The following is a 14,934-nucleotide window of genomic DNA, read 5'->3' as shown; positions in this document are numbered from 1 at the left end:
CATTGATAGACAAGCCCTGGGAAGGGGTGTCTTGTGGGAGGGAGGCGCTGACTATCCCTGCCGATGCCCTTGAGACTTCTGAGCAGAGAGCAATGCTGGTGTTCTCTCTCACCGGCCTTCCTTGTCCCCTGCAGCGGGGGGGGGGGGGGGGGGGGGGGGACTCTGCCTGGGACAGAGGTGGGTCTGCGAGTTCGCTCGGGCTACCTTTTGAAACACTGGAGGCGGCTGAAACAACAGAAACAGACTGTCTCACAGCTCCGGAGGCCAGAAATCCAAAATCAAGGCGCGAGGAGGGTCGGCTCCTTCTGAGGGCGGTGCGGGAGGAGGTGCTCCAGGCCTCTCCCCTGGGCTTCTCCCTGGTCTCTTCTGTGTGGCTACATGGTCCCTTTTCGCGAGGACCCCTGTCCCATTGGATTAGGTCCGCCCCGGTGACCTCATTTTAACTCAGATCACTTCTGTAGAGACCCTGTCTGCGGACAAGGGCGCATTCCGAGGTTCTAGGGGTTAAGACTTCAGCGTCTGGTTTTCGGAGGGACGCGATCCAACCCATAACGGTGGGCATTTCCCCCGGCGGGCCCCTCCCTCCATCTTACCGGCCCAGTTCCTTGGCCGAAAGCATGTGGATTGTGGCCTGCCGGAAGAGAGGGCCCATAATTGTGTTAATTGCCACAATACTAGACCTGCAATTAATATGCCACGGGAACAAAGAGCAAATACACTAATAGCACATAATTGGACTTCAACTACACCCTCGGCAGTGCAGTGCAACTGAGCTCTACTGTTTATGCTCCTTTTCAAATTAGCAAAGATGAGCAAATTAACATGTTTCTCCTTCGCCCTGCTCGGAGGGGAGTTATGGGGGGAGCCTTGGGGATGGGGATGGATGGCGGGGCGCCCTGGTCAGATCCTGTCCAGAGTCAAGCACCCAGGCCTGATCTTTGGAGCCATAGGCAAGTGAGGGCGTCGAAGGAGAGAGGAATCCAGACCTTTCCACCTTGGCAGATGCCCACCCCGGGGTGGCAGGAATTCTTGTGATTGGGGCGTGGGGGCTGACTCACATAGCACTGCCACTATCTGGGGCCCTGGGGCAGGTTGGAGTCAATTTGGAGGCTTAAGGCTAAATGGGGCAACCTCTCCTCCTCCATGCCTGGGGTGGCGGTCAAGGCCAGCGACAGGGGCAAACCCCCCTCAGAAGGGCGGATAAGTGCTCTTTGGCCTCTCTTCCTTCTGCCCTCTCAGCACGCAGGCCTGAGTGCCTTGTGCCTCTGTGACTCCAGGGACAGGCTGTCTCCCCCCGACGCAGGTGCTTGCCTCCTTCGGCAGGAAGGCGCCCTGCTCAGGCCTGGAGGCGGCTGGTGTGAGCCGCCAACTCGCAGCCTTGCCTGCCCGGCTAATGTCAGGCAGAGCCACCCCGCCCCTCGTCGCGTGTTCGGGGCTCCTTGGCCTTGGCCTCCCCATCTGCCTCTCCCCTCTTCTTCCAGCCTCCAGCTGGCTGCCGCGGACGGACGCAGAGAGGGAGTCAGCCTGCAGGTCAAGTCCCCTTCCCTTGTCGCCTATCACTGCACCTGGCGGGGCCTGTGAAGCCAGGGGCGGAGGTGAGGTGGGAGTAGGGTTAACAGACTCCTGGGCTGGTTCCTTCCCCACCCCTCCAGCCGCTACGTTTCCCCTGCCTCCCTGGCCCGGGGCTGTGAGAGCGAGAGGTCCTACCTGCTCAGCACTTTCCTGCAATTTGCCCCCCTCCCTGTGGCTCCTGCCAAGCCAGTCAACGCAAGGCTCATTGAGAATTCTCGAAGACCTATCTGCTGTGCCCGAGAAGACAATCTTCCTCCAACAGACATCCTCCTCATTTGCATCCTCTAAATCAATGTCCTCAGATGATCAAAGCCTAGCGCTGCAACTCAGTGAGGTTGGCTGGGGAGGGGGGAAGAGGCAGGACTCCTCCCACTTTTCTGCTGCCCCTTGAGGCCCAAGGGGCCCTGGAAACAGGAGGCCCGAGCCGTGCAGAAAGGGGCTGGGGCAGAAGTCCGTCTGTAGGTAAGCATTACCTTCCCCTGCTTTTCCTATAGGCTGAAAGGACAGTTGGGACAGTGTCAGGTCTGTGTCAGCAAGGCCTGCTTTGATGTTCCAGGCCCTGAAGACGGCTGGGGCCCTGGGTCAGGACCAGGGGGAAGGGAGGTTCTGGGAGGAAGTGACCTCGCTCAGCCTTCCTGGTCAGACATACAAGGACTCAGGCCTCAGGGGTCTTAAAGCAGCAGGACTGGGGGGGGGGGGTGTAAGAGAAGAGGGTTAATCTCCCCCCCACCCCATACCCCTCCCTGTCCACCTGTGACCGATAGTGTCCTCACTGGAATGATACCCACATGTACCAGCACTCACAGTGTGCCAGACCAGTGCTGAGTGCTTTCCGCGCGTTACCACATTTAAAACACACAGCATCCCTATAAGGCAAGTGTCATTATGATCCCCATTTTATAGATGACAAAACAGGGGAGAGGCCACAGAGCTAGGAAGTGGCAGACTCTGGGTCACGTGAGAGAAGGTCCCAGAAAGAGCGGGTAACCTGAAGAGGTTTGCATGCGGGTGAGAAGGCCATGTCTGCACGTGTGTGTGAGGGTGGGGGCCAGCCTGGGGTGATCAGGACAAGCCTGTCCTTACATAGAGGGGGCTTCTTGGCTGCCCTTTGGGACAGAGCAGGGGGCCCTTGGTCAGGTCATCTGCTTCCCTCACGCTCCGCCGAACTTCTTGGCTCAGTCCTGACCACCCGCCACATCACGCGCCAGACGGGGATCAGCCGAGCAGTTCTCCATCTTATGTCCTCTGACTTTCCAGGGCCTTGCAGAAACTTTCGCCATCAGGCGGCTTCTGGGAGATAATAGTGTCGTGGGTAAGAGTTTCTGCTTTGGAGCCAGAAAGATCTAGGTTCAAATCCTGACTCAACCACTTAGCCGTGTGGCCTGCTTCGGATTCTGTGTCTCCTTCTCTCTCTGCCCCCTTCCCTGCTCGCACTGTGCATCTCTCTCTCTCTCTCTCTCTCTCTCAAAAATAAACATTAAAAAAAAAAAAGAATGCTTCGTGCAGGCTGGCACACAGCAAACACTATTCTGATCTCTGGATGGTTAATTCCTGCCACACAGCTGAGAAAGGAGAACAAGAGAAGTAATTCTGAGCAAGTAAATGAGCTGGAGGCTTGAAAGAGTCAGAACTTCTGAAGTCTGGCTCTCAATTTTTGTTGGTGCTTGCTGGCCCAGGGAGCCTCGGGGGAAGGAAAAAGCACAAAAACACTGGGGAGCCTCACCTGAGGCCAGGTCTACTAATTCTACACTGACTAACCCCTGTGAACTCCTGCTTCCCATCAATTAAATAAGGAAGAATGAAAACCTCTATCAGGAAGATTGCTGTGAGGCCCCAAAGTTTATCGACGCCATTTGAAAAAAAGGAGTATGCTAAGCAAGGGCAAACTGTAAAGGGCTGTGTGAAAGCAGTTGTGTCCATTGTCATCTCCTCAGATGGTTCAAAGCGGATTCCCGTATATCATCGCCGTGAGAGCAGTTACCGCTAATTGAGCTCTACTATGAGCTAAACCCTTTCTATGCAGCCTTTCGTTCAATCTTCCCAACAATCCAAAGGGGGCGTCATTATTATTATTATGCCCACTTTGCACATAAGGAAGCGGAAGCTCACAGTTTCTGGTCTTTTCTGCTAATAACTGGAACCCAGGTCTTTCTGCATCCAGACCATGTGAGTAAGACATTCCTCCATTAAAACGCTTTTTAAATGTTTATTTATTTTGGAGAGAGAGACACAGAGACAGAGCGTGAGCTGGGGAGGGGCAGAGAGAGGCAGAGACGCAGAATCGGAAGCAGGCTCCAGGCTCCGAGCCGTCAGCACAGAGCCCGACGTGGGGCTCAAACCCACCAACGGTGAGATCGTGACCTGAGCTGAAGTGGGACGCCCAACTGACTGAGCCACCCAGGCACCCCTGTTCCTCCTGTTTTTTGAAGCCCCTTTATCCTACCCCCTCCCTCAATTCCAGGAACTATGATGGTGCTACGGACGGAACCCAGGTCTGGTGCTGCCTCCACCATGCCCGAGCACTGGCGTACTTCCTCTGAGGTGCTGTTCAGCTGGGGAAGCTGTTCTGTTTTTTCCCTCCTCCCTTGCTCTTCCCAGGAAACCTGGTCCAGTCCTGTCTGTTGAGAGGTTATGTACAGACAGGGCACATCACGTCTGACTTGTGCATCCACAGAGGGGCCATGTTTGTTCATATATTGTGTGTGTGCATGATGCATCGGGTGTATGATTCATGCTGCGGAATGAAAGAGCCACCCTCCTCCCCTCCATCACCCAGAGAAGTGGGGAGGTCCTGTGTCTTCCCCAGCTGCCCCTTCAAAGAGAGAAGGGGAATATGCTGTGTGTTACCTTTAGGAGGAAGCATAAGCAGGAAACCCCAACCTTGTCCCGCCTTTTGGAGGTGCAAAAGCAAGCTGCTCAGCCTCCACGGAAAGTGAGGTTTTCCTTCTTTGGAAATTCTCAGTAGGCAGTGATAGCTGATGCTGCATGCATGGGAATTCCTGCTTCCTTTGCAAATAGAGAGCCATAGAAAGCACTAGGGAGAGGCTGAAACAAACCCTCAGGCCTCATTCTGACTCCCTGGAGACCACAGGAACGTCCCTTCCTAAGCCAGGGCTCCTGCCACTGCCAGAGAGACTTGAAGCTCTGGGCCATGGGCGGTAATGAACAATAATGACAGCTAATGTTGTGTGTTGGCTCATCTATTCCTCACAACCCCCACTGAGGTAGGCACTGACTTATTGCTGTTTTACAGATGAGATACTGACATTGGAGAGACGAAGGGCCTTACCTAAGAGGTAGCAATCCACACAGTTAGCGGGACACAAAAAGGCTCACTGCAACTCTCTTTGTAAAAGAAAAGACTAGGAACAACCCATCAGTGGGGGAGAAGTAGCCATTAATAGAGGACTGATTAAGTGAATTCCAGTATATCCGCACGAAGGAAAACACTACGTGTTTATAGGTCAGACATAGAAACTTTATACGTATGTCACACTTCTGACACCAAATGTGTGGGTTTTCCACACCAGGCAATTCTCTGATTCTCGGCAGACACCAACTAGGTGTCCTAGGATTCAATTCAGTTCTGACACAAACTGCCTAGAGTCAGCACAGACCCCACAGGTTAAGGGCTCAGTCTCACACTGCCCCCACTTCAGATGCCAATTTCAAGTAGTGGGTTCCCAGGTGACCCCCACTTCTGTTCAACTTGGCTGCAATTCCAGGGGTTCCCATGACCCTCTCCTTAGGTTCAGTATTTTGCCATAAGGGCTCACAAAACTCGGGGAGATGCTTTATTTACATTTGCCAGTTTATTATCAAGGCTATTATAAAGGATACAAGTGAACAGCCCGATGAGAAGTACATTGGCCAAGGTGTGGAAGGGTCCCCAGCACAGGAGCTACTGTCCCTGAAGAGTTAAGGGCATGTGGGTGCGTTCACTAACGCAGAAGCTCTCTGGAGTCCGGGCATTTTTGTGGAGGTTTCATCACATCGGCATGATTGATCATTACCTTCATCTCCAGCCCTCCTGCCTTCCCCCAAATTGGTGGGGGTGGGGCTGAAATTTCCAAGCTTCTCATCTTGGCTTGGTTATTCTGGTGACCGGCCCATATTCAGAAGCCATCCAGGACCCCACCTAGAGTTGCCTCGTGACAGTAAAAGATGCTCCTCTCACCCAGGAAATCCCAAGGGATTTAGCAGCCCTGTGCTAGGAATTGAAGATGATGAACGATTATCTATTTCTTTTTTTTTTTAATGTTTATTTATTTTTGAGAGAGAGAGAGAGAGGGAGTTATAGCACAAGTGGGGGAGAATCAGAGAGAGAGGGAGACACAGAATGCAAAACAGGCTCCAGGCTCTGAGCTGTCAGCACAGAGCCCAACACGGGGCTCGAACTCACGAGCTGTGAGATCATGACCTGAGCTGAAGTCAGACGCTTAACCGACTGAGGCACCCAGGCACCCCTATCTGTTTCTTATTATATCAGAATATCACACCATACAAGAGTACAATGCAGCTATGAAAGGGATACCGAGATGGAGACATCTCCAGGATATTTTATTAGGCGAAAAGAAAGCAAGATGCGGATGTGATATGCCTCTTTTGATCTAAGAAAGGGGAGAGAAATATATTCAAATCCTTGCTTGTATTTTAAAAACCCACAGTGGAAGGATAAGCCAAAAATAGACAAAATGGTAATTTTATGGGCAGGAAGGGACAGGGAGGAGGAGACAGGAATGGAACTAGACTTTTCTGAGCACCTTGTTTTCTGGATTTGACTTTGGAACCGTGTAACTATTTAATACAGCCGTAAAACAAAATTCATTGAAATTTTGCAAAAGGAAAGGAAACAGATAGAGATGGGTTTGAGTCCCGGGGTCCAACTGGAGTCTCTGCTGCTTTTGTCCCCCATTAACTATCCCTTCTTACAGCAATGGAGAGGCGTGGCCAGGCCAGCAGAAGACAGAGGTGGGGCCAGACCTGGAACCTTCCAGGGCCCCAGGGGGACGCCTGTGGTGGTGCTGGGGGCTGTGATTTTAGTATCTGGGGGGCTTTGTAATCGGTGGCTCTAAGACTCCCACATCTGTCTTCTGCAGCCCCCAAGTGGGCTGGCTCCCAAGCACATCATCCACAGAGTGGCCACAATGGCCGCTTACCTGCCTCCAGCTCAACCTCACCAACACTGGCCTCGAGCGCACTGTGCTTACAGATGGCTTAACACGCCACCGGAGAGCGGTTCAGCTTCCTGGCAAAGAGTTTTCCCGCACGTGACCATGTTTCCTCCTCTCAGCAACTCTGGACCGGGGAATGACGGTCTTGGTGAGGAACAGAGTCTAGCTGAGGGTGCCTCCCATGGCCTGATAACAGCTGCAAGGTGGCCCAGCCCCATTTCTGTGGTAGACCAGGTCAACTCCAAGCTGTAGGATCCTGTACAGGGCTCGCTCTCTCTCTCTCTCTCTCTCTCTCTCTCTCTTTTTTTGCATCTGAGGTGAGGTATCCTTTCATATAGGGGCTGAGGCATCGTTTTGGGCTCAGGCGGACATAAAATTGAAACCCGGGTGTCCTTCTTTCGAGCAATAGGCTCTTCATCAAATTTCACATTTTTTTCTCATCTAGAACAATACACGCACCTTCTGGAGAGGTGGTTGGAGGCATAAATGAGATGTCACCAGTAAAGGGCTTAGTAGAGACTGTGTCGTTAGCAAGAATCATTTCAAAAGATGCAGCTCCCTGGAAATTCTGTGTCCTTCTTACCTAATGCACAGATAGGTTGACTATATGCTCAAAAGCTCTAGTCTTCCTTGCTTAGTTATCAAAGTCACCTCCTTTTTAAAAAAATTTTTTTAATGTTTATTTCTGAGACAGAGAGAGACAGAGCATGAGTGGGGAAGGGGCAGAGAGAGAGGGAGACACAGAATCCGAAGCAGGCTCCAGGCTCCGAGCCGTCAGCACAGAGCCCGACGTGGGGCTCGAACTCACAGACCGTGAGATCACGACCTGAGCCGAAGCCGGACGCTCAACCGACTGAGCCACCCAGGCGCCCCTCAAAGTCACCTCCTTATCCTGCCATGTCTGACCCCGACAAAGGACAAGCCCGGGTGGCGCCTCGTTTCCCACGGCTCTGGGCCCTCTCGGCCGCTGGCTCAGCTCAGGAGAGGCCCCTCTCTGCTAACTGTTAAGCCTGGATCGATCCCCATCTCGGGGCCGTTTTGAGGATTAACTGATCTGTCCCGCGGAGACCTTTGACGAGTGCCAATGTGGCCGAGGCTATTGTCAGGCCGACCGGAAACTGAGTTCACCGGTTTCCCTGGCTTCCAAGACACTCAAGCTGAGCTTTGCGGCTGGACTAACTCTCCCGTGGGCAAAATCTCAGCATGCGCAGGTTGCACTGAGCTCGCCGGCTGTCTGTCTGCCCACCTGCCGCTGGACCCTTTTGATCTACCTCTTTGTTTCTTTAAGGGACAGTGAGGGTAAGAAGATAAAGGGATCAGGATTCCAGACACCAAAGAGCTTTTGTTTGTGTTTCTAATAGAACTGAATACGTTACGTTCTCCCTCTTGGCATCAGTCTATTGACTCAAGGCATAGTTCTGAGATTTATACCTTTCTGATTTTATGTTTTGTAAATCTCAAAGGTCCCTGGAAACCTACCGGGTATGTTTCTTATCCTCCGAGGTGTGATCTCCACAATAGAAACATGAACGCAGCAATTCACTTGGTTCATCGCCGAGTATTTATGGAGTGCCTCCCGTATGTTCAGCTGTATACAAGCAGCTCAGAAGTTGCCTGAGGGCAAAAGAGGTTCCTGTGCGTTTAGACCTACTGTGTGCAAGGCTCTGTGACGCACTTTAACCGCGTCGTTATTTGATTCCGACAACTCCAGGAAATGAGTATTGCTATCCCATTTCACAGGTGAGGAAAGAGACTCAAAGTTCTGCGTCTTGTCAAGATCATCCGTAGTAGAAGCAGCCAGAGTTCCTGTCCAGTGCTGTCTGATGGTACCATCTGGGTCCTTTCTACTAGAACACAGCGGGGAGAAGAAAAGGATACGCGTGGGTTAGTCAATGGCACACGAAGTAGCCGATTATCAACCCGGGACTGCCTGGTTCAGAGCAGGTGCGGATGGGGGAGGGATGGCCTGATGGTCAGGAGGACTTCCTACAGGAGATAGCCCACGTGTGACTTAGGGCAAAGGTGGGGGAGGACGTGCTACCCACAGCTGGTCCCGGGCAGGAATGAACTTGAGCACAGTGTTGAGACAGTCTGCAGGCCCTGAGGTCGGCGGGGTGGGGCCTGAGATGGAGCGAGCGGGAAGCCTGGCAGAGCTGTCTGGACCAGATAAGGTGGCAACAAGGAGCTAGCAGGAACAGAATCCCTGAAAGCAGTGCCTGGAGAGGATGATGCTGCAGTGCTGGCTGGAAGGAGTTGGAGAGGTGAGGGCTGGGAGATGGTCGGGGCCGGGCACGTACCACGGGAGGGGTCCACCCAAGGGGAGTCTGGTCTTCTTGGACCCAGGGAAGGGGGTGACGGCGGAAGGAGAGATGGAATTTGCAGGCCTTGGTGGAGGGATGCTTTTGAGGGACAAAGGACAGGGAAGAGCGTAGCCCATTACAGATTGCTTTGCAACTGCCCTCAGGTCCCATCGTGCCTCTGTTCACTGTTGTTCAGGGTATTCCCGTCACTTAAGGCACCTCCCGGTTTGGCCAGAATCTACTTCACCCCGCTACTCTCCTGTGTAAGTCCTCCACTCTCCTCTTACTTCTCCTGGCCCCCAAGGGGCCCACCTCCTGTACCCCACCCCACGCTGGCCTCCACAAAGCCCACCAGCCCGCCAGCCGCTCTCAGCTATCACGGCTGTGGCAATCGCAGGGTTTGAATCACCTTTGAAAGCTCCTTCCAGCACAGTCTCGACTAATTCACATTTCATTGTTATTTAACTTTTTGCTCTTGGAGTCTCCCTAGAGTCACCACCTTGTCCTTGAGGGCTGGTTGCTCTTTTTACCGTAGTTGCCCTGCAATCGCGGATGTCGTTTTGCCTTTCAGTCTGTGTCCTCACCTGCAAAATGGTGCCAGTAATGGGCACAGTGCCTGGCACAGGAGCCCATCCATGGCCGTTCCAGTCCTTTCCTCTAGTGTGGGGTGGTCGCAGCGGCCGAGGGAAGGTGGGGGCGCCAGGGCAGAAGGAAAAGGGGACGAGTCAAGCCCCTGGGAGGAACCCTTCTTAATGCCTTTGGATCTCTGCATTTCTAAGGGACCACTGGCGTCACACGAAGATCATCCATCATCACACACTTCTTCGGCAAATAAAGGAATCTTGAGTTACAAATTCAGGGCGGACTCCCTGGGGGCAGCGAATGCCCCCTCCTAGGGCTGAACCTTCGCAGCACGTGCTGCGCAGTCTTGGGCTGTTTCCAAAGTGCGGTTCGCTGACCTCGATCTCCTTGAAAACCTTTCCCGACCCCGCAGGCTCCCTCTCACCACCTCCACGGGGGCAGAAGAGGAGGACACCGGGACTCTGGGAGGCGACGCGCTTTGCCCAAAGTGACTCAACGTGTTGGCGCTCAGGGGCGGCGGGCTGCACCCCCCCCCCCCCCAGCGGGGTCTGCACTCCCTGGGGCTGGGGGTGCGGAGGGTTGAAAGGCCGGCTCGCTTGGCTCCGGAGCCGGCGTGGGGGGAACTCGTGGCGGGGGGGGGGGGCGAGGGGTTGATGCTCTCGGCCGCAGCGGGGGCAGGGGGCGCAGCCCTCCCCCCCAGACTCTCCGGAGCCGCCCGGGAGACAACCCCCCCCCCCCCCCCCGCCGCCACCCCTTCCCCGGGCGCGGCCCCGCGGGCGCGCGCTCCGGGCTCCGTCGGCGGTTCGAGGTGCGCGCCCCGCCTCCGCCTCTCCCGCGCGCGCGCCCCTCCCGCCGCCACCCCGCCCCTCCCGCGCGCGCGCGCGCGCGCTCCCCTCCCGCCGCCACCCCGCCCCCGCCGGTACCCTCGTCGGACCCGTGAGAGCGCGCCGCCGCCATCTTAGTTGCTGCCGCTGCCTCCAGCCAAGCGCTGCCTCGGCGGAGGGGAGGGCGCCCGCGGCCCGAGCGCGCGGCCCAGCGTCGCGGCGGCGGCTCGTCGGATCCCGGAGCTCTCCGCCGCGGGAAGCAGCCGGCCCCGGGCCGCGAGAGCCCCGCTCGGCGCCCCGCACGCCTGCCTGCCGCTCCCGCCTCGAGCCGGCCGCGGCGCCGGGAGCCCGAGCGATGCTGCGCCGCCCTGCGCTCGCGCCGGCCCCGGCCGCCTGGCTGCTGCTGGCCGGGCTGCTGAGCGGCGGCGGGGTCTGGGCCACGCGAGGTAAGCGGCGGGCCCGGGGCGGGGAAGCCGGGCTCGGGCCCCGGGCGGCGGCCGCGCGGGTCTGGGGGTGGGGGGGGGGACGTGCCGGCGGGCCCGAGGGTCGGTCCCCCCCTTCCCCCGCGGCGCCCGCAGGCGGGGGTGCAGCCCGGCGAGAGGCCGCGTACGTGTGTCGTGTGCTCGGACGTGCACCGGGCTGGGGGCGCACGCACAGGTTTCGGTGTGCGCTTACATAAGAGCCCACTCCTCCGCATCCCTTTCCCGGATCCCGCTTCCCGGCCGCTGCACCGCGGACGCCGCATCCTCGCCCCTTTCCGCCTCCCCCTCCCCGGGGTCCTTTAAACCTTGTCTGTTTTCAGACGAGCAGAGGCTGAAACTTCTCGCTTCCCTCCCACGTTTTGCCCAAAGGTGCAGTTGTGATTGAGGTGTACGATCGCCGTCGCACCCGGCGTTAGAAACCCGCGTCTCCTCCGCTCCCGACACCTGGGTGCAGGTTTCCTGACGGTAATTTAGATCGTGCGAGGGCTTACGTGTCCTCAACGGAAACCCCTCTCGGATTCCTCAGGGCCGAAATTATGTGATGGTTACTTGGCAAAAAAAAAAAGAAAAGAAAAAAATATAAATATATATATAAATATATATGTATTTTTTAGTGAATTGATCGTTGTTGTTTTAACCTTCATCCACTTAACCTTTTAAACAGTACGCGCTCTCTGATATTGACTGATCTTGCCAGCGAAAAGCTTACGCATTGCAGATACGTGCTTCCGAATGGATCTCGGAATCGTAAACATTTTCCGTGGCCTTGGAGCAAAGTAATCTAGGTGTCGTCTATAGAGTCCTTGGATCTATTCTTTCGATTTTTTAATTTTTAATAAATCTTCTGGGGGGGGGGAGGAGAGGGCTGATAGGCTAGATGAAACGGTCGTATTTCATACTAGCAGTCTTTAAAAAAAAAAATCGTCATTTTCTCTTTCTCGGCATGACATATGGAGAGAAGTATGGTGTTCACAAATTAAAGGGCAGAAGAGGCAAATGCATCTTTTGTCCCATGTTCCTTCCTTCACATCGAGGATGATAATGAACTTTGAATACTTCTTTCAGTTCATTTCTAACATTGTGTTGACGGACATAGTCAAGTCTTAGTCACTATCTGATGGCTCTCAGTTTGATTTTTAAAAGTTGTATCAAGCTGAGTTTGAAGTGTTCTTTCCAGATGTGGAATGGAGGTCTGAAAGTCTAATATATCCAAGAGAAAATGTCAAAGTTCTGCTTCTCTTGGGGAAAACCCACACATTTCAAAGATATGTGCTTGGATTGGGTATTTTGGGAACCGCTCAAATGTATTTAGTTTAGTCGGTGATAGCATTTCTTGTTAAAATCCATATTTTCCCGTTTGTCTATTCATCTCCATTTGCTGTTCATTATTGAATTACTTGGATACTTAACAAATAGAAATTTCAACTATCAAATATTCATGATGGTGGAAATCTTACCTGAAAGATGTGTTGAGGGCTGAGTCCTTTGTAAATTGCTAACTTTCTAAGCTTTTCTGGTGCATTTATAGTACTTAAGAATAATTAGTCTTCAAAATAAAAACACATTTTGAACATCAGTTATTTTGTTGCTTCCCTCCCCGCCTCCACCCCCCCCCCCTCCAGCCTACTAGGTAAAAAATGTTGTGAATGCTACAAGAAATGCTAATAAAATGATCTCATTTTGAGGGGTTACATATGTTTGTGGAGACACTTTCTGTGGGTTCATTTTATTTAAAGGTGATCATTTCAACTAATACCTGACTTTGTAAACAATTTCTGTAGTTTTTTTAAAGGTTTATTTTTGAGAGAGAGAGAGAGAGAGAGAGAGAGAGAGAATGGAGAGGCAGAGAGAGAGAGAGGGGGACAGAGGATCCCAAGCTGACCTCTCCATGCTGACCACAGAGAGCCCAACGCAGGGCTCAAACCCATGAACCTTGAGATCATGACCTGAGCTGAAGTCAGATGCTCAACCAACTGAGCCACGCAGGCGCCCCAAATAGCTGACTTTTTTTATTGCTATAAGAGAGCTGATATGAGCTTCCGGTCATACTCTAATAGTTATTAATGGGGTAAATACCAGTATAAATTGCTGGAGAGAATGTTAGGGTTTGTAACAGAAACTGCATTTTGACTATTAATTAGTTGTTTAATAGAGAAGTCCAGATTTTGATTTGTAGCTGTAGTTTTTAAAAAACGTAGAGTAAATCAAAATATCAGGCATATCCTTGGCATGCCCTAGGCTGCTTGCTTTCTCTCCAGGCAGTCAATCAATAATTAGGAAATAAGTTGAAATAGAGACTATAGAAAGCTTAGGAGAATTTTCTTTTTTATAATGTTTATTTATTTTTGAGACAGACAGAGAGAGAGAGAGAGAGACAGAGCATGAGCAGGGGAAGGGCAGAGAGAGGAAGACACAGAATCCCAAGCAGATGTGGGGCTCGAACCCATTGAACTATGAGATCGTGACCTGAGCTGAAGTCAGATGCCTGACCAACTGAGCCACCCAGGCGCCCCAGGAGTATTTTTTAAAAATGCTATTGTTGGGGTGCCTGGGTGGCTCAGTCGGTTGGGCGGCCGACTTCGGCTCAGGTCATGATCTCACAGTCCGTGAGTTCTAGCCCCACGTCGGGCTCTGTGCTGACAGCTCAGAGCCTGGAGCCTGCTTCAGATTCTGTGTCTCCCTCTCTCTGACCCTCCCCTGTTCATGTTCTGTCTCTCCCTGTCTCAAAAATAAATAAACGTTAAAAAAAATAAAAAAATAAAAAGTAAAATAAAAAAATAAAAAATGCTATTGTGGACTGCATTTCAAAGCCAAAGAAATAATATTTATTGTTATTTTCCGGTTTGTACACAGACTTCTCAGTGAGGCCTGTCCCCACCTTCATGTGTGAAATGACATCTCTCTGTGAACCCCTGAATCCTCCCTTCCCTGCCTCATTTTTTTTTTTTTTCTCTTTCTGTAGCACTTAACCCCATTCTACCCCTCTATTTTGTTTATTGTCTGGCTCCCCTCACTAGGACATTGGCCCTTCCAAGGTGGACAGGTGTTTGGTGTGTTTTGTGTGTGTGTGAATCCTGTCACCCCCACACAGTACCCGTAGGTACTCAGTATTTGTTAAGTGATTGAATGGACGGACACCTGTCCGTTTTGACAGCATAGGACTTTTTTTTTTTAACGTTTATTTTTTTTTATTTTTGAGATAGAGACAGAGCATGAACGGGGGAGGGGCAGAGAGAGAAGGAGACACAGAATCCGAAGCAGGCCATCAGCCCAGAGCCCGACGCGGGGCTCGAACTCACAGACCGCGAGATCGTGACCTGAGTTGAAGTCGGACGCTTAACCGACTGAGCCACCCAGGCGCCCCAACAGCATAGGCCTTTTATGTCCTGTCTTTTTTCATCTGACAGATAAATGTTACATACTGAAAGAGGCATCACAGAGTGTAAAACAAACTTAAATTCTGCAATGTGGGCATAGAAATTGATTAATAGGTATTTTTTTCAGCGACCTGTTGATTGCAGTGTTGGAGATATTAGATCGTAAAAATCTGTAGCAGCTCTTGAAGGCTGTAGCTTTGTGGCTACCACTTTGAGCCTACTTCTTAAAAATACTGTAATTCTCTGCTTTTTTTGGAAAATGGTTTCTTCTTTTATTACCTTGTTTTTCAGAACCAACTTTGAGGAAGAGTCATTTGAGTATAGACTTCAATATTATACTTAATCTCACGTTTGTATTTGCGGGAGTAAAGGTCATTTGTTTCACACAGGAGCCCTGTAATTGCTCAAGAAATGATAAAATTAATAATTCTGGAAGGATGCCAGTTTAAGAGCTTTAACTCAGTTAACTGGAACCTTCAGTTAACTAGAGTCCCTCTTCTGACTGCAGAATGCTTTTAGACCAACTCTTAGTGTTTCAAGTGAGGATGTTAAAGTTTTAAGACATTTTTTAAAAAAAGATTGAATTATTTTTATTGTTGCTTTCTGAGGCAGGAAAATATCAT

At 52.2% G+C, this 14,934-nt stretch overlaps 1 protein-coding gene across 4 annotated transcripts in view; it reads left to right on the top strand.

Moving 5' to 3' along the window:
- Positions 1-10,509: 10,509 nt before the first annotated feature.
- The window catches only part of CLSTN1 (calsyntenin 1), an 87,149-nt gene continuing 82,724 nt past the window's right edge, over positions 10,510-14,934 (top strand). For 2 of the 4 annotated variants that reach the window (XM_043578488.1, XM_043578487.1), the window contains exon 1: positions 10,540-10,898. In XM_043578488.1, coding sequence (XP_043434423.1) covers positions 10,808-10,898 — 91 coding nt within the window. In that variant the 5' untranslated portion in view covers positions 10,540-10,807. Of the gene's footprint in view, positions 10,899-14,934 lie in introns of all 4 variants that reach the window. The other 2 variants (XM_043578486.1, XM_043578485.1) reach the window with 2 other exon arrangements.

This window comes from Prionailurus bengalensis, chromosome C1, assembly GCF_016509475.1.
Source record: "Prionailurus bengalensis isolate Pbe53 chromosome C1, Fcat_Pben_1.1_paternal_pri, whole genome shotgun sequence".
Lineage (NCBI taxonomy): Eukaryota > Metazoa > Chordata > Mammalia > Carnivora > Felidae > Prionailurus > Prionailurus bengalensis.
The sequence above is the reverse complement of the archived record's forward strand: the minus strand, read 5'-3'. Positions and strand labels throughout refer to the sequence as shown.